Consider the following 23757-nt stretch of genomic DNA (forward strand, 5'->3'; position numbering starts at 1 on the left):
CGTAACTATCTGACTATGTCTGTGAACAGAAAAAAATGAGAAAGACAAGTTCTCATAACAAGCAGGAAATTGTAATGAAAACCCGATAGCTGTTAATACCATTGTTGAAGAGAAATATCTATTTCAAACGTTCAAACAATAATTGAAAATAAAATATAAATAAAAAAACTTGAATTTTCCGACCCTTTCTTTTACCAACTCCCAAGGCCCATAACAAGTTTGCAATTTTTTATTATTACTTTTTATGAAAATAATTTTAAAATATTTCACATTTTATCAGTGTACGATCCAACTGACACTATAATATTTTTTAAATATGACTCGAAATACTTAATGAGTTAATAATGAAAAACTAAACCTGTGGACCTTAGAGACCCTCCCGTTGGTATTGCTAAGGTTAAGTAAAGAACTTTGTTCCTGAATAAAGAGGTACGGGTTGAAATTTATCAGACATCTCTCACCCGTTAGCATATTTTGAGGTAGCACGATAGGCTCATTACGAGTGACCTAATTGCGCGTGGGTTTGTCTCACTCTTCACTGCAAGCCATACCATATCATGCCTAGTAAATAACAGATCGGGACAAATTAAGTCAAGAAAAATAACGATTTTATATTGAGAACAAACTTTCAGACATGCACCTATGTTATCTAGGGTTATTCTTAAAAATAGTATTATGCACAAATTATCATAATGTATATTAACTGAAAAAAATCACACAGTAAATCGAAAGATAATATTGATATCTCTAATTTAGAATTACATGACTGTACAACAAGTATTGTAAATTATTGAACATATTTTTGAATATATATCATTCAAAACAAGCAGTGTTTTGAAATAAATTCTATTTAATTAATTTTATTGATTTTTACACTGGCACTTAATAGTTAGTTTTATTATCTTAATTTCTTTAATTTTTATAAAAACTGTTTAAAACAATGTCATAACAAAACCGAATAAAAAAAAAGTAATAATTTCATATCATAAAATTTATAACTCTACATACTGTACTTGTGTAACAGTAACAATTTGTAATTTTATTATATTTTATGTAGTTTGCAAAATGTTTGGATATTGTAAATGAACAAATAAATAAATTGTAAACCTTTAAGGATTAACATAAAACAAAAATATATTGAAGTATTTATCTGTCTCTAAGGAAAAAAAAGGGAATTTTGGTTTGTTTAAATCATATTAGGCTATAATGATTCGTCGAAGTTTTCGATATTTTAGATTGCAACATCCGCGACTCTATTGGCATGTCTATTAACTACGCCGAGAACAGCCTCTCGTCCCAGCGAGCTCACTGGAACAGCCACCGATAGCAGCGAACCTGGTGTTCAGAAACCCCAACCATAAGGATACTTTCGCTCCGTGAGAGTGTCGGTGGTGGGGCAAGAGAGGAGAAATGTAAATAGAGGGAGAACTGTGGAGGCTGTGGAGGGATGCGATACTATTGAAGAGTGGTCATGGGTGCTCAGCTGGAGCCGGAGAAATAAACATTGAGTGAGGTCTGCTGTGATTTGTGTTTTGCTCTGACTGGCAGTGCTGAATATCGTCTGAACATCATAGTGGAATTTCAACGCGTTGCGTATGTGTGTTCACTCATGACGAGAACAATCGGTTCTCTTATCGTTATCTGTCGCATGAGAAAAACTGTGTGCTGTTTTACAATCTTGATCGGCAAGTGTCAGTCAGATGTTCATGTTTAGAAGACACCGCTCCTTGTAGAGTGATGTGTGTGTGATAACTAAGTTTTAAAATACACAGGACCTTTACGGCAAGAAGCAGAAAATGGCAAGACACACACCAACCAAAGAATTCGGTCAGTTGTCAATTTATTTATTTTCTAATTTTAGTTCCATACTATTATATTTATAAAATATTTATTTTCCTTTGTTGTCAACTCCAACAATAATTGATTTTTGATTTTACACTCGGTCACAATAAAATAAACAAGTGTCATTGTCAAAACACGTACAATACTTTCTCACTGTACTCGTCAACAATTAAGTCCATTTATAACATTGCGAATGATATATTTATAGTTTATTTAGGCAAAAGACGTACACAGTTTTCCGTGCAGAGACTGTGAGCATATTTATTTCTTAATTTGATGTATTACGTGTGAGTGAATTTCCATAGAAGCAACCGAGATTTATAATTGAAACTATATTTCTTTTAGGAAAGGACTCTATAATTTGTAAGAGCCGGTTTACATTCCAGACATCTGAATGGAGAGGGTTGAACGCAGTTACTACGAAAATTAGATAATCTACCTATTAGAATCGTGTATTACAGGCGCTATGTTCGGTTCAAGTTTATCGAGTATGGCGAAGTTCGATGTTTGCGCTGTAGTAGGCCTATCGTGTTTGTTTCACCTTTTTATAAAAAATAGTCCACACCTCTGGAGTAACGGTCAGCGCATCTGGCCGCGAAACCAGGTAGCCCGGGTTCGAATCCCGGTCGGGGCAAGTTACCTGGTTGAGGTTTTTTCCGGGGTTTTCCCTCAACCCAATACGAGCAAATGCTGGGTAACTTTCGGTGCTGGACCCCGGACTCATTTCACCGGCATTATCACCTTCATATCATTCAGACGCTAAATAACCTAGATGTTGATACAGCGTCGTAAAATAACCCAATTTATAAAAATATCTTCTGTCCTTTACTTCCACCCCTTCTTGTTTTAACCGCTTACGGATATTAGCACATCTTGCCATTAGTTTTTTATATTAAATAAGATGTTTGTAATGTCTTGCTTGGCTCTCTCATGTTCAAACATTGCAGCACACTACTGCCTATATACTGTATTACAATTTCTCTGTTGTAATTTTTCGCTTGTTACGAACATCACCGTTTCATTTCAGTTTAGTTACCGGTAATTAATAAAATGACAAAAATTTTCTGATGATTCTTTAAGTTGAACGTCATTGCATGTTTTTAATTATCAGTCATTTTGTTTTATTAAAATTATGATATTTTATGTATATAACTCCCGGATGATTTGAAATCGCTGTATTCGGACGGACAGACGGACGGATAATATTCAGCTGGTTAAATAGAGTACCTGTACTTTTATTTTTATTCAAGTGTAGACTTTGTAACTGTAGAACGAATTTATGTTGTTGTTGTTGTTATTATTATTATTATTATTATTATTATTATTATTATTATCATTATTAGGACTCGGATTTTTAGGTGCTAGAAATCAGGAAAATATTTGTTTTTTATGTGCTAAAAATCGGGAAAATATATGACAAAAAAGGAAAAATATTTAATTATATTTCAATTATTTTATGTAAATATAAACAATATACTACTGTAGTATAAATTATGCTGTCTCGTTCACTGTTGAAGAATTACAGTACACAATGAGATTCTTCCTCAAGCTGTCCTTCACAAATGACAGATGATTATTGCGAAACACTGCCTTGCATTGAAAAATAGAGTGCCCTGGCCAATGAGAAACAACATGCACTCCCTAGAAACATGTTTATGATCACAAATGACTGATGAGTATCGTGGAACACTGCCTTGCATTGGAAAAAAAAAAAAAAAAACGCCCTGGTCAATGAGAAACATGCACTCCCTAGAAACATGTTTATGATTGGAAACGAAAACAGAGGCAGCTGATGTTTATGAAATTATAATTGCTTCCCGAATCAGCGTCATGATAACTTACAAGGCACTCCTAAATTACACATCAATGTTTATGTGTGTCTGTTACAGTACAGTTTTTTTAATGGTGACAACTTTTATCGTTCATTTCCACAGGTCCACGGATAGGCAATTCCCAGAAACAATTGCCAGCTTACACGTCTAAGCAACTGCAAAAATTCAAAATATTTTTTATGTGAAATGAAATTTAAAATATATATTTAGGTGACCTTAGCCGAAACTTAAAACACAATTACGAGTTTCTATTATTATGCAAATAAAATATTTATTTACCTAATAATTCTAGCCCTAATAATTATTATTAAATTCCGCCGTTGTGCTGTGTGGATAGCGCGTGCGCTTCTCGACCAAGGGGTTCGATTTCCAGCGTGGGCAATGAAAAAAATTGTATCTTCCGTCCACAGGACTGGGTGTTTGTTCGTTGTCTTGTGATTATCCTGTGATGTCTCTGCGGTGGCTCTGTGCCATGTTAATCACATGAACAGGTAGGTCCGCACTTGTGAGATGTCTAAAAGTGCATCACAGGTTCAACTTTTCTTTCAACTTTATGCATTCAAGCAATGCATGCAAGAATAATATTTAATATTAATTTACACACACACACACACACACACACACACACACACACACACACACGACTACGTAGTGAAGATGACATTCAAAACGGCACATCATATAGACACAGAATCTTCATGCATCTTAATTGAACGTGCGTTTTAAACTTGATTCTTTCAATATTCTTCCCAGATTGCATGCGTACGCGCATGGAAAATTGAACCGTGTAGTTGCAGCTCACAGTACGTGATTCAGTCATTTTCCCTCCCCTAGCCGCAGTGGTGTGTATCATCATCACCAACACCTCTATCTCTTTCGCCTCTTTTAATTCATGTTGTAAGTCTATGTTAGGTTCTGACTGACCTGTTACGATATATCAATATCTTTTTATTAGAAAGAAATCGATATTTCAGTGGTTGTTTATTCTGATGTATATACTGCCCACTGGTTTTTTTTATAAGGTATAGGTCATTTTAATGACATGAGTATTGTTGCTGCAGTGTTTTACATTACTATATTCATTATGTCCCGTTTTTGTTTAATGTGTTATCCATTCTGTTTATACAGAAGACCTTGAAAGCCTTTTGTGCACTAATAGACGAAGTACCGTCATGGTTTATTTTAGGTTTTTGTAGCGATTGGCCCATTCTTCTCTACATGTAGCGGTTTGTTCTGTAAACACACATCTGTGTATAGCACGTTCATCGGTTTACGCTTGCACTTCCTTGAGTTTTCTTGGTTTCACTGTTTTGTAACATTTGTGAAATATTAAAGGTCTTATCTTTTGTATGTCTGGACATTATTTCACTTTTTAAAGTGGCTTAACAGAGCGAGAGAATGGGAAGAAGACTTAGGCTTTCAATACTCGTACTTTCTTTCTCTTTTTCTTTGTGTCTTTGTTTCTATTTGTGTCTATTTCGCTTTTTTTTTTAGTCAGTTTCCACCAGAATTTTGAAATTTAAATTGAAGTACGTACCTAATTACTATATGGAAAAATACTTTATGACAATTTTTTTCAGAATTATTCCTTTCACTTTGGGCAATGAAAATTGCTACTACTACTACTACTACTACTACTACTACTACTACTACTACTACTACTACTACTACTACTACTGCCGTCGTGCATTACAGTCGTTATGTTCAAGTTTGTCGAGTATGGTGAAGTTCGATATTCGCCAATGTTCGCTCTACTGGAGGAGACCTATCGTGTTTGTTCCACTTTGTTTTAAAAGTATTCGTTGTCCTCCACTCCCACAATTTCATGATTAACCGCCTAAGGCAGGCCTTTAGAACCCGTAAGTAGGGGAAATATGACGTCAGCCTTACTCCACTTCTATTGGGGATGATCGACTTTCGCGTAGAGTTGTTTACACTCTTTTCCCGTGCAAGGTCCATCAGTGGCGGCACTGTAATTTTCAAAAAGGATTGTAATAAATTCATTGTATTTATAATGCGTTATCTTGTTTCAAGGTTTACAATTATGCTAGTTTTCCTGTCGGTAGGTTCTTTGAGATTTCTTTGCACCTAGCCTGCTTTAGATTTTCGAAAACTTTCCTCCTATCATCACCTACGGAAATATAAATTTATAGCATTTAAGTAATGAACCTTGAAAGTCACTATTAATTTCATTTCAAAATGAACACAACGAGTGACGTCCTTAATTTAACAATATATCAATAAATTGAACCTGAATAAATTGAACTTTGAGCAAGGATAATTATGTTTAGGAAACAGTGTTGTCACTTCATACCAGTATACTACAGTTTTGTTAATTCGGCCACAGAAGACGATGATATTATGTTAGTCATACAGAGAATGAAATTTATGACCGTAAAAATGCTGCTTGAAAGCAACATCATGTACTGTAAGTAGCAAAATTTGTTTTGTTATGTTGAATTATTTTAACGTTACAATTTTATTGCTTGTTTGTTAAAATGTGTGTATGATAAAGTTATGCAATTTATAGTCTTTTGTTTAGTGTGTTTTCGGAAAATATAATTTCAATTAATGCTCCGCTATAAATGTTGTAACTAAAACCTTGTACATCCCTCGTGTTTATCGTACGGCTCGTCCTCTCCCACATGTTACGTGCACTTTGTTTACGTTTTCACTGTGCCTAAACGAGACGCTCTACTGTAATTTGAAACTGCTGATGATGAGATGCAGAAATAGTGATAATAGAACATTGGAGGAAAAACGAGAAGTGAAACCGAAGTTCTCAGAGAAAACCTGCTCAATAAGACCTGCCCGGGATCAAATTATGGCGAGAAACCGTCAGCCGCTCCACAGCTGGACGTTTCTGTAGGCTCTTGTTTTGAGCGGTGGCCTTGCGCGTTTTGACGTAACGAGGGAATTTCACTACTGTACCTGGGAATGTCTACAATTGATGCATGATCTCATAGTCGTGACGAAGAACGTGCTATAGATTCAAGCATTTGAAAGATAATGCGTGTTTATATAAAACAGATGTACTTTAATTTCTCGGTATTTCTCGCAGAGAACACTACGCATTGTTTAATCACTCACGCGTTGGCATTGGGAAATTTCCGAGCTATAAAATATGTCGAATGATTCACTTCAGTTTCTGACGTCAGAGACAATTTGAGAGCACACCTTCCGGCTGTGTTTTCGACATGATTGTTCCCGATTGTTCATTATCAAGGTTGATTTTGACTGATAAAACATTGACGTGATTCTTCACTGTCTCTGATATTGAAAGTTTTGGATTGCTGCGGTACTATTCTTGTCACATAAGTACAGAGAAGGGGTAACCTGCTAATCATCTTCCTCCCACTTTAAAATTCTTGATGAACCGATATGTCTGTCTGATTTGTATGCATTCACAGCAAATAATGTCATAAAATAAGAATAGAATATCAGTACCATTGCATAGTACATGTTGCAGTTGTAATTCATTTTCACATATTAGCTTTTTTATCGTATTTAATGATTTTGTATTAATTACACATTTATCTACCGTCGGTAGAATTGATGATCGGGGTGTGGAATTTTTGCAAGATGAGAGTGAGGATTCGCCAGTGGTTACCTAACATTCGCCGTACAGTGGCAGGGGTCGAATTGGAAATAAATTACTGTTGGTATACACAGACTTGTCTTGCGATAATACTTTGGGCATTTTTAAAATAAGACATTGCTCCTGTACGCGAACTAAATAACGTATTATATCAGGCAGTACATCTCACTTGACTATATGTGTCAGATGAAGAACAATTTTATTTTTATGCATCTGAAGTCTGATTACTTACTTACTTACTTACAAATGGCTTTTAAGGAACCCGAAGGTTCATTGCCGCCCTCACATAAGCCCGCCATCGGTCCCTATCCTGTGCAAGATTAATCCAGTCTCTATCATCATATCCCACCTCCCTCAAATCCATTTTAATATTATCCTCCCATCTAAGTCTCGGCCTCCCTAAAGGTCTTTATCCCTCCGGTCTCCCAACTAACACTCTATATGCATTTCTGGATTCGCCCATACGTGCTACATGTCCTGCCCATCTCAAACGTCTGGATTTAATGTTCCTAATTATGTCAGGTGAAGAGTACAATGCGTGCAGTTCTGCGTTGTGTAACTTTCTCCATTCTCCTGTAACTTCATCCCTCTTAGCCCCAAATATTTTTCTAAGCACCTTATTCTCAAACACTCTTAACCTATGTTCCTCTCTCAGAGTGAGAATCCAAGTTTCACAACCATACAGAACAACCGGTAATATAACTGTTTTATAAATTCTAATTTTCAGATTTTTTGACAGCAGACTGGATGATAAAAGCTTCTCAGCCGAATAATAACACGCATTTTGTGGCAAAGTTGACTAATCTAACTCCATTATCTGAAGTCTGATTATTGTAATATGTAGCTAATCGGCGATGGATGCAATGGAGAGGGAAAGGAACTGGTCACCCTATCCCCATTATCTCCTGGCCTAGTTTCCTCATAAGTGATGCCTTGTTAATATCACTTGTGAGGTTCAGATCTGACTTCAATATTGAACTACAACATAAGACATCACCAGGGTCGAATTAAGGTTTCTGATGAGGGGGAGGGATAAAATCCTAGATAGAGAATAAGTTACCATATATAAAATTATTATTATTATTATTATTATTATTATTATTATTATTATTATTATTATTATTATTATTATTATTATGGCTCAACGCTTGGTCGCACTGAGTTGCTTGTCTTGCATCTTGATCGGTAGTGAGACTCTCATACTGAAGTCTCGCTCAAAAGTGAGTCGTGCCTTCAAAAAGTTTTGTGAACCACTGCTACAAGTGATTCAACTGAGCCTACCTTTCCTGAAATTATTATGCAATTCCATTCATGCATAGGGTACCCTGACACAAGAACCGTAAAGCATATTGACATCGTCTCTGCCGGTCATGTGGAGGCGGAGGCGGCGGCGGTGGAGGTGGCGACAGCATGCTATTAAAATATTATTATTGTTAAGAGTTATGAATTTGTGTTACATTGAAGAAGTATAGAAAGAAATAATTAAACATGAATTAATGTAAGAAATCTTTGTCTCACATTGCTATTTCTTAAACCGTATTGTAAAGAAAACAAATAAAACCGTGTTGTAGCCTATATTATTCTGTAATTTTACTTAATTTTATATTTTCATGCGAATTTCTCTTCTGTTATTTTATTAAAATTATGGCATAAATTAAAATGTATCCGTAGGATGCTTCGCCAATTTAAAGGTTAACTTTTTCGTTAACGTTATTTCTAATAAACCGGAACGGCAACGAGAACGAGTAGAGCACGGAAAGCGAAGAACGTGAATATGAAAATTTTTGATTCGCAATAATCCGAGAACGGAAACGACTATGCATATCGATATGTACCGTATGTCAGTAACAATGTGTAGAGTCGATATTACGCGTTCTTTTATTATTTGTATATAACTGACAACCCTTGATCACACACACACACACACACACGATCAGGGATACAAGCCAGCAAACATAAACACAGATTAACTAATTTAAAAATTGACACGGAATATTAAGAATTCAATTCACGTGCATCAGACTGAATTTCTGGTTTAGTTAAAAACGATAGCTGAAGAAATGTCACGAACTCCATGCTACAAAATACAGGACTAAATAGCTTTATATTTATGATAAGAACAGAAAGAATCTAGTAGGCTGTGATCGGAACCGAGAACGGCACAGTTAAAATTTTATCAACTCTCACGTTCCCGTTCCAGGGCTCCGGTAAGCTTCTCGTTAATTGCGAATGCTCACATTTAAATATATTTATTTTAACAGTTTTTCCGTTCTCGTCCTCTTTGCCGTTTCCGTTCCCGGTTTATTGTGGAGCAGGCCTTATATTTGGGAAAAATCTCTGAGAAAATGCAAATAGGTGATCAGTGCAAATGCATTTTCAACCTTGGCACACAAGTCCCGCTCGTTTCACCCAGACCACATCAGTGGCCTTTAACGTTATTAAGAGGTACCTTCCAGCAACTGTCTTAGTGTGTGACGGTAACAGCGATCGGGTACAGATAAATTAAAGTGATAAGATATAGACTAAGTGTGTCGTGAAACAAGAAACTAAGATAGTAACAAATAAAAAAAAAACATTAACATTAAACGCCTTCTAACTTATGAATGGCGTCTTCATTCCATAAATTAATACCTTATAATTACAGCGGCTGCGATAAAAATACAAGGTGAGCCATGAAAACCAGACACATTTTACGCGCCCCTTATTCAGCTTGGAGATTTAAGAAGAGGGGAAAAAGGGTTTAAAGAACACCTTAGGCGTTGGAGAATAGCATTTCAGTTGCCATAGTAAATAAATAAATATGGAGAAATGGAGTTCAACATATCGTGCGTTTGCACTAGAGGCATACTTTAAAAACAGTGGATCATTGATGACAACTCTTTGATGATTTTGAAGAATTGTGGTGGCAACAGGACGGAGCCACGGCTTACACTGCTTTGGCATCTATGGAAATCCTTCGACAGATTTCCAAACCGAGTAATTTCCCGACATGGCAATATTCCATGGCCAGCAAAGTCACCTGATCTAACTGCATGCGATTTTTTTTCTTTAGGACTATTTAAAAAAAAATAGTGTTCACAACCCGCCCCAACAGTATCGCTGCGCTAAAGGAACGAATTGAAGCTGACATTGAAGCAATTCCTCAAGACATGCTGCGCAAAGTGATGGATGCCGTGGAAGACAGAGTGCACGAGTGCATAATTTATGGTGGTGCTCATCTCAAGCATACAGTGTTTAAGAAGTCAACAGAAATGGGCATTTAGCAAATGCTTTAGTGCAGTGGTTCCCAACCGTTTTTGATTGACGACACACTTTACTGAACGCCCACGATATCGCGACACACTTATTTCATTTTATTAATAGTAATAATAATATAATAATAACTAGTATATTTTTTCTGGAGAAAAAGGTGATGGAACTCTGTGTAGAATATTTTATAGCGGACGGGGAGATGATTAGGTTACTGTTCACTGTACGGGAATTTTGTCGTTTTTAACCTCCTTTTCGTCTAAGACTTTCAAGGTCTAAGCGGAATTCAAAGAAAAATTATATTAAAAACGTAGTTATTCACACATATTTCGGTTACATGATGAAAAATGCAACAAAAAGGTGCCGGAACGCGCGTTCCACCAGAAAAAGAAGCATTGATAACAACTTCTATGTAGTGCTGTAGATAGGTCGGTGTTAACACGCAATCGAAAATTCTAAAAGAACAAGCAGCAACTTGAGTGGCATTAGAAAAAGAACAAAGATATGTGTCAAAAATCCCAACCTATCTATGCTGGATGTCCGATAAAAGATGTCCGATCAAAGATTATCGTTTTTTTTAAACTCGCCTATTTAAATTAATGTGAAATCTGCGCTTGGTGGGTTGCGCAGAGTTTCTCTATACGTGGCCTTATGGTTGAAAAACTGAACTGAGCATTGTTGCAGGTGTTCACGTTTCATTGGTAAAGTCTGTCTCAAAATAAAATGTACCATATCAAAGACTTCGTTGCAAATAAAAAATGCGTTGTAAAGAGACTTTCTGGATGGCATAAAATTTATTTTTAAAATCCAAAATTTCGCAACACAACGGTTGGGAACCCCTGCTTTAGTGTACAGATTATGTCTATTTAATTGCAGCAGTGTTAATTTAATAATATATAAAATATATGTATTTGAAATGCGTCTGGTTTTTATGGCTCACCTTGTACAAAGATTTTGTATCTTTATCATCCATTGATATCTCCTACAAAAAGAAGTTTCGCATTTTTAGGGCTTGATATAAAATGAGGTCAAGTGAATCACCTACGAATACCGAAGGTGCAGTAATAAATCAATTAACATATGAGTTAAGAGTAGAAAAGCTACTGGCATTACGTAGCTATCATCATTGAGTTGTTTAATATGGTAGATTGTCGATGAAACTTCGAATTCTCCATTTCTTCCACACGTGTTACAGTGCTAGTAAAATTTTAGATGAATTGGAGGTAGTGACTGTCAAACCGCTTTTTAAGAAGGAAGAAATTGCAGACGTCTGCAGTTCGTTATATCTGAAACTGGGGTTAACATGGAAAGTCTATGGGAGGTTCCATTATTTTTGTATTTTTCAATAAGCGCAGTTGTCACATAAATCATTTGAAGTTCAAATTCTGAAGCGTGAACATCGTTGAAAATGTGTGGCAGAAAACAAGTTGTGTCTTGCATTGTCCCCAGATAACGGCTACCTGTACTAACAGCCACCCTCTTTCCCATCTTTGAGGAAACTTCCTCTTCACCCCCAATAATCAGTGAGTATGAAAGAATTCTCTGTAGAGTCTGTGTTCTGTCGAGCAGAAGTACAGTTATTTCAAAGATTTACTTTTCGTCCCAATGTTAAAAAAATAGTAGCTAATAAAATCGTACAGAGTGAAGGAGTAAAGTAAATTGACTGTATAAGTTATTTGCTAGGAAGACTAGAACAACTGATTTTATCTATAAACAATGAGACTTACTTACAAATGGCTTTTAAGGAACCCGGAGGTTCATTGCCGCCCTCACATAAGCCCGCCATCGGTCCCTATCCTGGGCAAGATTAATCCACTCTCTATCATCATATGGGGCGCGCGGTAGCGTCGCGATTAAGTCGTAACGCTGTAAGCCGGAAGGTCGGGAGTTCGATTCCTGATGGGATCAAGGATTTTCTTCATTGATCTAATCCTTCCAGCCGCACTATGGACCTGGAGTTTACTCAGCCTCTGACAGAAATGAGTACCAGAGGCATTTCCTTGGGGGTAAAGGCGGCTGACACTTAGGACTGACATCCCTACTGCCATTAATGCCGATTGTCTGTAAAGGTGGGTGCCTTAACCTCCCACCACCCTCTAGGCCAATTTGTCCTGTAATGGGGTTGACCTTAGTTTACTTTATTTCGATGATATGCTGAAGGAGTGAAATCTAAAGTAACATGAAGCGACAAAAAGTGACAATTGAAATTTTACGATTCTGATGGCCCATCCCTCCTGGACGGCAGTGAAAATTGGTCCTGAGAAGTATTGAAGAAAACATGAAAGCGAAGGATTTAAGGTTACCGCCTACACTCAAAAAAATGTTGGTGATGTATCAATATAAAAATGAAATACCTGTAATGATGACAAGGGCTAACACTATTTTAAACCAATAAGATAATTAGTATAATATGCTAACATGTCCACACCTGTGGAGTAATGGTTAGCGCGTCTAGCCGCGAAACCAGGTGGCCCGGGTTCGATTCCCGGTCGGGGCAAGTTACCTGGTTGAGGTTTTTTCCTGGGTTTTCCCTCAACCCAATATGAGCAAATGCTGGGTAACTTTCGGTGTTGGACCCCGGACTCATTTCACCGGCATTATCACCTTCATTTCATTCAGACGCTAAATAACCTAAGATGCTGATAAAGCGTCGTAAAATAACCTACTAAAATTAAAAAAAAATATATGCTAACATACAGTGGACTCTTCTAAGTTCGACAGAACAGAATTGAAAGTTCAGTGGCAGGTGAAATGAATACAAATTCTTATTGGTTATCCATCAACGAATACAGTACTTTACTTGCATTTCCTGCCCGCCCCGAGACTTGTGTGTGCGCTTCTAGTACCACTGTGGGTTTCGATAGTTCCATCTCACAAGCGGCACAATTCTCAAATAGAAAAAGAAGAGTTCATTAATTTAAAATCAGTGATTAAATATGGATGTCCTAATCAATAAAATATTCTGTTTTCCTTTAACAAAAGTATCACTACAAAAGACAGAACCAATTCCCATTCAAATGGTAAACCCATTTCTTAGTGCCCGTATAGGGGCGTGTCTAATTCTCCTACGTAAGCAGTCGAACTATAGGCTGTCGAACTTGATTTCGAACTTAAGAGCTTCCACTGTGTTTAGGAAATTGGCATGAATTTATTTTATTGGGTTATTTTACGACGCTGTATCAACATCTAGGTTATTTAGCGTCTGAATGAAATGAAGTTGATAATGCCGGTGAAATGAGTCCGGGGTCCAGCACCGAAAGTTACCCAGCATTTGCTCGTATTGGGTTGAGGGAAAACCCCGGAAAAAACCTCAACCAGGTAACTTGCCCCGACCGGGATTCGAACCCGGGCCACCTGGTTTTGCAGCCAGACGCGCTAACCGTTACTCCACAGGTGTGGACAATTGACATGAATTTATAGACCATGAGAGAGTTGTGTTTTTCGTGACACATTTAAAACGATGAAGTGTTACGCTGGAATAGGCCAATGAACCCATGCTGTAAAGCTGATGATGATGGTCTAGCATCTAAGTCAAGATCTGGACCTTTAATAGTCTTCATTAAACACAAATATGTGCAACTAGCTATCAGCCATTTTTATTTGTTTTGGAGGCCTCTCTCGGGACCTCGCAGAGTGAGGTTGATAGTGGAGTATTGGTGGAATAATAATGATAATGGTGAGGAAAAATGAGAGAACCCCGAGAAGAATCCCTCGCGCCCGATTTGTCCACGACGAATTCCTTAGTGTCCTAGACGGAGATCGAACTCGAGACGCCAAAGTAGAAGGCAAAAAGACTGATCACTCAGCCATTGGCAGGAAGCAAGATTTGGACTTTTAGACCTGTTATTACAGCAACATACGGTATGTTGCGAGGCCATTCGAACCTGAATCTAGAACAACAGAAACCATCACATTCACAAGCGATAAACATTAATTTACTAGGCAATATTGAAACTCGTGATGAAACATGAAGGTGGCTATCACGTTGATTACATCAAGGGCAGAACAGGTGTTTTCAGCAGTAAAGAGCTGTCACCGATAACTTTGAAACACTGAAGTTGAAATGGATTCAAAGGCTCTTACAATGATATATGACGGTGGTGATGTAGGCAGAAAGCATTTTTTAATTTTGTGGAACTTCCTAGAGCTATAAATGTAACTTCTGAAAAATATGAATACATCCTGAATATAAATGGCCTATGTGAGTGATATTGACATTTATACACTTATTGTTACTGTGGTACAAAATTATATGCATATAACAGATTATGGCAAAATTATAGAACAAGTGTCTGACTTTTCATATTTAGGAAATGTATTTTCAGAACATAAGATATTGATATTAAATTACAAAAATATAATAAATTGAACGGTACATTACAAAGACATTTTAGTAAACAGATGTTGACAGACACTAAATTAAGATTACATAACATTACATCAAAATCTGCTCTCAAATACGAAGTGAAATTTGGATTTTAAATAATAGAAACTCTCATAAACTTGAAGTAGCCCAAATGCGTTTCTTGCGATCATTGTTAGGAGTCACTAGATTAGATCACCAAAGAAATACTGCCATCAGAGAAAAACTTGGAATACCCAGTTTAACCGAGGAGATAAGAAAATAGCAACAATAATGGAAACAGCATCTTCGGAGAATGGAAAGAACTAGTCTCCCAAAATTAGCATTCCAGTACGCTCCAACAGGACATCGAGATCGGGGACGACCGGGGCATCGGTGGTAGGGCCAAGACCATCTTCGCTAGGTTCACCGTCACAGGCCCTTTTGACCTAAAACGAACCTGTTCATGATGATGAACAGATTATAAAATAATCCTGGATGCGATACCCTAAGCGGGCCAATGCCGAACAGTCAACTGCCTCGGCAGAGGTGAACGATCATCCAACTAGTACGACATTTTCGTGTGTTTCGCACGATAGTCCACCCAGCCGTTATAGTTGGTTCGCGGAATCGGATTTCACTATCTAGTGTAGCTCTTCAAATTCATCACGATGTTGAGTGAGCACCGTTCCTATACACTGGCCGAAACTTCATGAGAAAATTTCATTCCCCCCCCCCCACCCATGAAGATTCGAATCACCGCCAGCGCTCATTCCATAACGCGAATCCAGACGTGACGCCTTAGACCACGATACTACGGCGCGAGAAAAAGCAGATTACTACTAGGTTCAAAAAGTTCCCGGAATTTTACTACCATTTTTCGTATTAATATATAACAAGGGATATTATACATTTGTTTTGTTGGTAACATTCATGATGTCATTTCCTTAAAGTTTGTTGATAATGACAATTATTGGTTTTGAGTTGTAGGCAATTGTTTATCATAGTGTTTTGTTTGTTCGTCGCATTTTGTAATTATGTCCACAGAGCAAAGTACAAACATCAAGTTCTGTGTTTTGCTGGGGACATGATCAGTATGGCTGATGAAGATGGTGATTTCTTAAACAAAATGAAACTGGTGCTACTTTTACGACCCAGTCCCTAAACGACAGTCATCTGAGTGGAAATCGAAAACATCTCCTCGGAAGCAAAAATTTCCTAGGGACATTTCCAAAGGCAAAGTTATTTTAAATGTTATGTTTTATTTAACGACGCTCGCAACTGCAGAGGTTATATCAGCATCGCCGGATGTGCCGGAATTTTGTCCCGCAGGAGTTCTTTCACATGCCAGTAAATCTACTGACATGAGCCTGTCGCATTTAAGCACACTTAAATCAAAGTTATGTTGGAAGTTTTCTTCGACTCTCAGGGTCTCATGCACCATGAGTTCATTCCAAAAGGTCGTACTGTAACGAAAGAATTGTACGTAGAAACCCTCCGTCGCCTCTGGGACGCAGTGAGAAGGAAACGTCCAGAAAAGTGGGTAGAAAACAACTGGTTCCTTATGCATGACAATGCACCTGCTCATCGCGCAATTATTGTAAAGAATTTTCTTGCCAGGCACAACATAACTGCTTTGGATCCCCCACCATACTCTCCTGATCTCTCACCACCTGATTACTTTCTGTTTCCCCGTCTGAAAAGTCATCTGAAAGGACGGAGATTCAATGCTGAAGAGGTTATCGCAAACGCGACGAGAGCACTAAGACGGGTTTCACAAAATGACTTCCAGGCCTGCTTCCAGGAACTCTACACGCGTTGGCAAAAGTGTGTTGTTGCGGAAGGCAACTATTTTGAAGGGAATGCTGTAGAATAGTGTTTAAGGTACGTTGTTTCTATGATGCTAGCAAATTCCGGGAACTTTTTGAACCTAGTATGTATATCATACACTATAATTATTGCGTTTCTTGTTTTTATATGAACTGGGGTGCGAATCTTTATTTATTTATTTTTTTTTATTTATTTATTTTATTTTTTTTTTATTTTTTTTTTTTTTACTTTCTAGTTTAACCAAGAGTTTAACTACGGAGATTTGCGCTAAACAGCCCATTTGTTTTAGGTTTGTTTATTTTACACTGTGTAAAAGAGCTTCAAGTCTGCTTGACAACAGCAGCAACTTAACCTTGCGGACCTAATATAAAGTGCGTGGCAAAGGCCAGCCACATTTATTACTGTGTAGTACATAGGTCTACAAAGATTATGTTAGTCACCGCTTGGTTATAAACAAGTAATTCAATTTAAAATGCAAGTGTACCACTGCAGAATTATATCCGACAGAATTAATCTTTATTATAGTATTGGCGTGGCTTACATTCATAATCATCGGGCACAGCTTTGCCGAGTAAGCTACTCCGTCGGAAAGGCGGCAGACCTGTCGCGGGGAGATGATAGGATGATAGATGAGAAGTGATGATGAAGAGGTAATGGGGATTGGGAAGGATTCGAGGCCCTTGAAATTGGTACTATCCCAGCATTCGCTTGGAGGGATCTGGGAAACCAGGGGAAAAAAAATCAGGACAGCCGGCCCCTGGGATCGAACCTCGAGCCTCCAGAATGAAAACTGGGAATGATAAACATTACACGTAATGATTAAATCAAATAAAAATATTTTCGATATCTACCTTCAAGAAGTGGGCCGCTGGATCAATAGCGATTACGGTCCACCGCCGTGGAGTAACGGTTATCATGTCTACCCGTGAAACTAGCGGGCCCGGTTTCAAATCCTGGTTCGGACAAATTACCTGGTTGAGGTTTTTTCCGGAATTTTCCCTCAACCCACTAAGAGCAAATGCTGGGTAATTTCGATGCTGGACGATGGACTCATTTCGCAGGCATTATCTTCTTCATCTTACTCAGACGCTAGATAACCATAGCAGTTGATAAAGCGTCGTAAAATAACTACCGGTAATTAAAATAGTGATTGCAGGACTTCATGTTTATGCGCATCATCATCATCATCATCATCATCATCGATTCTGCATTTTGGTTCGTTCCATCCTCACTTAACACATAAAGATTATAAACCAACATTAGACATTCAAAAGTAACAGCATTCTATGGTGATGTGGTTAGCACTACGCTGCCGCAGATCGAACCTCATCTCATTGCTGAAAGCAATCGGGTGACTGTAGTACTATGTATTACATCCTGTTATCTTGTCCGTATAATTTCAGAATTAACAAGTTGTTGTTTAGTCAACTGTCCGAAGACAGATCTGAACCTCACAAGTGATACCAACAAGTGATACCAACAAGGCACCACTTACAAGGCAATTAAACCAGGAGATAATGGAGTAGGGTGGCGAGTTCCTTTCCCCCTCCATTGCATACATCGCCGACCAGCTACATATTACACTTGTCAAACTTCAGATGCATACAAACAATTGTTCTTCCTCTGACAGATATCGTTAAATGAGGTGTACTACCTGATGACAGAAATGAAGTATATTGTAATAATACATAATTATGTTAAATAGAGTGTGGGAACATAAAATCTCAGGAATTTTCTGTGAATTTTTCTACAGTCTGTAATAATAATAATAATAATAATAATAATAATAATAATAATAATAATAATAATAATAATGTTTCCAACAGTTGACCACCATTGAATTTGCTAAAAATGACGCATATAGATATGTATTGTTTAGAGCAATAATGTGCTGGTTGCTGAGTGATCGGACCAGTTTTGCAAACTCTTTTTGTGGTTAGAAATTCAGTAAAAATTAATCCGGTTTTACTTTGTTTAGAAATTCTTAGCGCATACGCTCGGCAATTAAAATTATGAATAGTTAAGTCGGTGAGTCAGAACTGCTTTATTAGCAGTCCATTTCTGTTAATAAAACTAGCCTTACTCATAGTGAAAGACGTGTAATGAATGGTTATATAACACTTTTTCAGCGTTTCAGTAACAATAACAGTGATTTCTGGCTTCAAATCTAACGACCCCACGCTCCATTTCGAGACGTTTGTCGCCTTACGCCGTGGCCGTGAACCATGCTAACAATGTGAATAAAAAGTTCGCTATTGGTGTCTATAGTGTTCGTAATCCTTACAGAAGTGAGAGCGGTAAGAGATAAACATCCTAAATAATGAAAATAGGTGGTGATGATGATGATCCGAAAGCCATTTAATGTTATTTCGGCTTGTCCACACCTGTGGAGTAACGGTCAGCGCGTGTGGCCACGAAACCAGGTGGCCCGGCTTCAATTCCCGGTCGGGGCAAGTTACCTGGTTGAGGTTTTTTCGGGGTTTTCCCTCAACCCAATACGAGGAAATGCTGGGTAACTTTCTGTGCTGGGCCCCGGACTCATTTCACCGGCATTATCACCTTCATTTCATTCAGACGCTAAATAACCTGAGATGTTGATACAGCGTCGTAAAATAACCTAATAAAAAATAAAAATCTTTCGGCTTTTGCCCCTTTCCAACTCTACCGAAGTCCCTTAAATGGGATAGTGTGACGAAGTGAGACAAGAACTCTGTCCGTGATAGAAGGTTCCAGAAAAAAATGGTCTGCCTTTCTGATCCACGTTGAATTTTGACGCTGAATAACTCAGTAGTTGAGAGCGTTGTTAAAATACTACTATTGCCGAACTTATAAAATGTTAAATGGATTAGGGAGGAGTTGTAAATAGAGAACAGGAGAAACAAATGAAATATATTTATAAATTAAATGATCTCCTTAATTCGTTGTTTATTTATTCAACAAAAGCACGGGCCTTTCTTTGTTCTTAAAATATTCCGAAAAGTTATTTTAAGCTGGGTTAAATAGGGTACCTATATGAAAATGTCAAGTGAATTATAAATCAATTCAATAACATTAAATCCACAACTTCACTTCCCTCTTTGCGGATATTAAGGATTTTACCTTCCTCGGCTGGTTTGAACCCAGAACCTCTACATGTGACCGCCAGTTTGACAGTTCTTTATCGAGTAATAGTTTTATCACCGTGTTAATGAATTTACGATTTTTCATGTTATATAACTTACATTTATCTACAGTACATGTTGTGAACTTTGTGTAGACTGCATCGTTATGACGCCGTAGTATTTCCCTGACTCATTCAACTTTCTCTCGTTTAGAGGATGTGGCCTTCAGTAAGTCAACTTTTTCCGGAAATTACAAGTCCCCAGCATTGGGAAATTTCTTAAATATATTTCTTACTCCTACGGACCATACATCTTCAACAAATGTTAACGGGTCTAAAGGAAGAATTTCGAGCCAATAAGATAAGAAGACAGATAAGATGGGGTAAGTTACAAACAATTTCATTGTTGAATGTTTGTACTAGCAGTAGGCCTATTAATGTTTTATATTTTTTCACAAAACGTGACAGGGATTTTAGGAAATTCCTAGATTGAGTATAACATCTATATACATGAATCAAAGTAATGGAATTAAGATAAATGCAATTTGTTGTAAAAGAGAGAGAATTACGATTTGAGTAAAGCCTTGGTTTTCCTGAACCGACCATGCGACGTGCGAGGCGCGATTGCTAAACTACAGTACTATACATTCACAAGAAGTAAGGTTCTCTGATCATATGATTAGTACATCGTATAATCGATTACTGACAAACTCAAAGTTTGAGGGATATACATATCTTTCCCCATTAAGAATAGAATGAGAATTCACGAAGGATGGCGACGCTTACTTCACAATTAAAGCACAAACGTAATTAAACAATATCTTTTTTTTGTTAAATTCTTCATCTAGTATGCAAATGTTTATGAAACGTCATTCTCGTGTACATACAATGTTCCATAACTTTATGTGCTAAACACAATGTAGGGTTAATCATGCTTCACTTCTGCTTCTTCCTTTTGAAAAACAAAGCATCGCTGTTAGCATGTTTGAATAACAGTCTTCAGTAAACCAGGAGAAAATTTCACAATGTCTGGTAAAGCATTTTGAAGTGGGTAATTTATTTCCCGCATGACTTTCACTGCAGCTTCAGCAGATTCCATACTAGAAGTCTACTTACGCATCTGCCCACATATTCATCTTAATTTCTACAAGTAAGACTCAAGATGCTCATTGTTTCTTCGCATGTTATATTTAACAGAGATATTGTCTTTTCGAGTAAAACGTAAACCGTGGAGAAAATTCCTTGCACTTCCTTACACACAGTTTATTGATTTTCGAAACCTCACAGGAACAGATTAAGAGAAACGTGGCACAATATTAGTATGTTATATAAGTACACGCATTTTTCATATTTCTTAAATTATTTTCTCTTATATTTAGGCCTATGTATGTTATGTATGTATGCATGCATGTATGTATGTATGTATGTATGTATGTATGTATGTATGTATGTATGTATGTATGTATGTATGTATGTATGCATGCATGCATGCATGCATGCATGCAATGGACGCTTGTATTCGGCAAATTGGAAGCAATGATCAGTTGATCATATACCTCATCTGATACAACCACTATTGTAGCTGTGTAGAAATCACTGTAACGCATGAGCAGTAGAAACTACCAACAGATAACGGTTGCTGTGGCTCAAGATATAGCATGAAATAGAAATGAATGTGCAATCATGTTCATGTAGTAGGTAGTTGTGACTACTTCCAAGTAGATAGTGAAAGTTCGGTGATTTTGAATAAACGAATATTGTTTAAGCTCTGAGCTACAGGAGCTCCTTGTCGCAAGTGATGAAATAAGTGGGTACATTAACTAAAAAGGTGGCAGATCATAAATTTTACAACTAGCAACTCGACAACTTTTGAGCATTGTGTAATTTCTCTTCACTTTATTCGTTTCACATTGTTAACTTGCTTCTGAATCAGAATATTATCAAAACCGGTGATTGGAAACGTCTTCTTGTGTACATTCATGTATGTATGTATGTATGTATGTATGTATGTATGTATGTATGTATGTATGTATGTATTCACACTGCAATGGGTATATACTCGGTGGCAGTGGTAACTAATTACACTCAATAATGACAATAATAAACTTATTAATTAAAAATACAGTTAATAATAATACCAATAATTAATACAAATAGTTAATACTAACAATAATCTATAATAATAATAATAATAATAATAATAATAATAATAATAATAATAATAATAATAATAGGGAATATCTAAGTTCGAACTAAAACCCACGAGTATGATATGTTCATATCTGCACATACATACATACATGCATACGTACATAGAATATTTAAAAGATGATGAAAAAAGGACTGGAAAGTGAAGACTGACTATACTTCAGAGTAGGAAATAAAATTACGACAGGAAATGGCTGTAGAAATATATTATTTATGGTGTAATATTCCTTGTGGGGGAAATATATCTGGAGCCTATATGAAGAGGAGGTAATTAAAGATTGGTTGTTATTATAAATACGACAGAAGGAAAGGAATGAAAAACTGGAACAAAAAAATTCGAACTCATACCATCTGAGATTAGGGCCCACATTATTGATGTAGAGATAACGGTGACTGTTACAAATCTACAAATAAAAAATAAAGCATTGATAATGACACAGAAGAAGTATGAATGTTAGTATACCTAAGTTGTATTTAAAGAAGGCCTTACTTATTGTCATATTTCATATATTAAATTACAAACCAATAGACTAAACAAATGGGACGATAATGGAAGCTATGAAAATATTCTCTGACAACAGGTTAATAGGCGTATAGGTACGTGGAATTCTGAAATTATTATTATTATTATTATTATTATTATTATTATTATTATTATGAAATCGACGTTTTTTACTTGTTAGAAGGGGAGGGAGGGAAGGAGGGAACATCCCACGCACTACGACCTTAGGTCTATTGTACACCCCCCGATATGGGATGAGTTGCATGCCCACCGATCCTTTACCGCACCAACTTAACCACTTCACTCCCTTAACGACCAGTTCCTACAGCCAACAGAGTCCATGTACCAATTCTGCTTCGGGACCGCCCCCAAGACTCCCTTAACGGTCCGAGGCGGAAGTCCTCCCCCAAGAAGGTCTGCCCCGGGTTCCGTTACAGAAGCTATCCATCATCGCATGAATACAATCCACGGAGGCCGGTCGAGAGAGCCAGCAGCTTCGGAGGACCGCCTGCAAAGCGATCTGAAAACAGAACATGTAACGGGATGATGAATGAAAGGATGATAGAGGAGGAAAGGAAGTGGCGAAGATGAGTGGGGTTCCAATCGCCTGATAAAGTTATCTGATATTCATCCATAGGAGTGAGGGAAAAACCCCGAAAAAAACTTAGGCAACTCGTTCCGACCGGGATCGAACCCAGGCCCGCTGGGTTCGGAGTTAGACTCGCTAACCCCTCAGCCACAACGGTGGACAAATCGACCTTACATGTCCTCAAACTGTTCTCACAAGCCTGATTCCATCGTGGTGCTAAGTGTAAAGCTATAGTTTACGTTTGTAACAGCTAATATTTTACAGAAAGAGCAAGAAAGTAAGGCAAAATAATGAATGATTCACTTATCGCAACACAATAAAGTTAATTTATGACGACGAGGTCTTCCTATCAGAGATAGCAGAGCTTACCTGTGCAAGCAGACAAGTAGATTATATATTATTTACACATCCTTTGTTGTTTGAGTTTTGAAATAATGTGCTGCACTTCGCACAATTCCCATACAGAGAAAGCAGGTCTCTGAAAAACAGGAGGAATTACGGGCATTGAATGACTTCTCTTTTTCAATTAAAACGCTCAAGTAATAGTATATTACACGCGCTGAAATTATGTGAATCGTACATACAAAGTACAGGAGAATCAGTCTAGTGACTCGAGCAGCCCATGTTCTACGTAATTATAGGGATTCTACGAATCCCTTGCTATC

The 23757-nt window shown here is 37.3% G+C and overlaps 1 protein-coding gene across 2 annotated transcripts in view; it reads left to right on the forward strand.

The window, feature by feature from the left end:
- The first annotated feature begins 1408 nt into the window (after positions 1-1408).
- Positions 1409-23757, forward strand: part of Ctl2 (Choline transporter-like 2) — a 140928-nt gene continuing 118579 nt past the window's right edge. For both annotated transcript variants that reach the window (XM_069841887.1, XM_069841888.1), the window contains exon 1: positions 1409-1827. In XM_069841887.1, the coding sequence (XP_069697988.1) occupies positions 1797-1827 (31 nt within the window). In that variant the 5' untranslated portion in view covers positions 1409-1796. The remainder of the gene's footprint in view (positions 1828-23757) is intronic.

Source organism: Periplaneta americana, chromosome 12 (genome assembly GCF_040183065.1).
Source record: "Periplaneta americana isolate PAMFEO1 chromosome 12, P.americana_PAMFEO1_priV1, whole genome shotgun sequence".
NCBI classification, from domain to species: Eukaryota; Metazoa; Arthropoda; class Insecta; order Blattodea; family Blattidae; genus Periplaneta; species Periplaneta americana.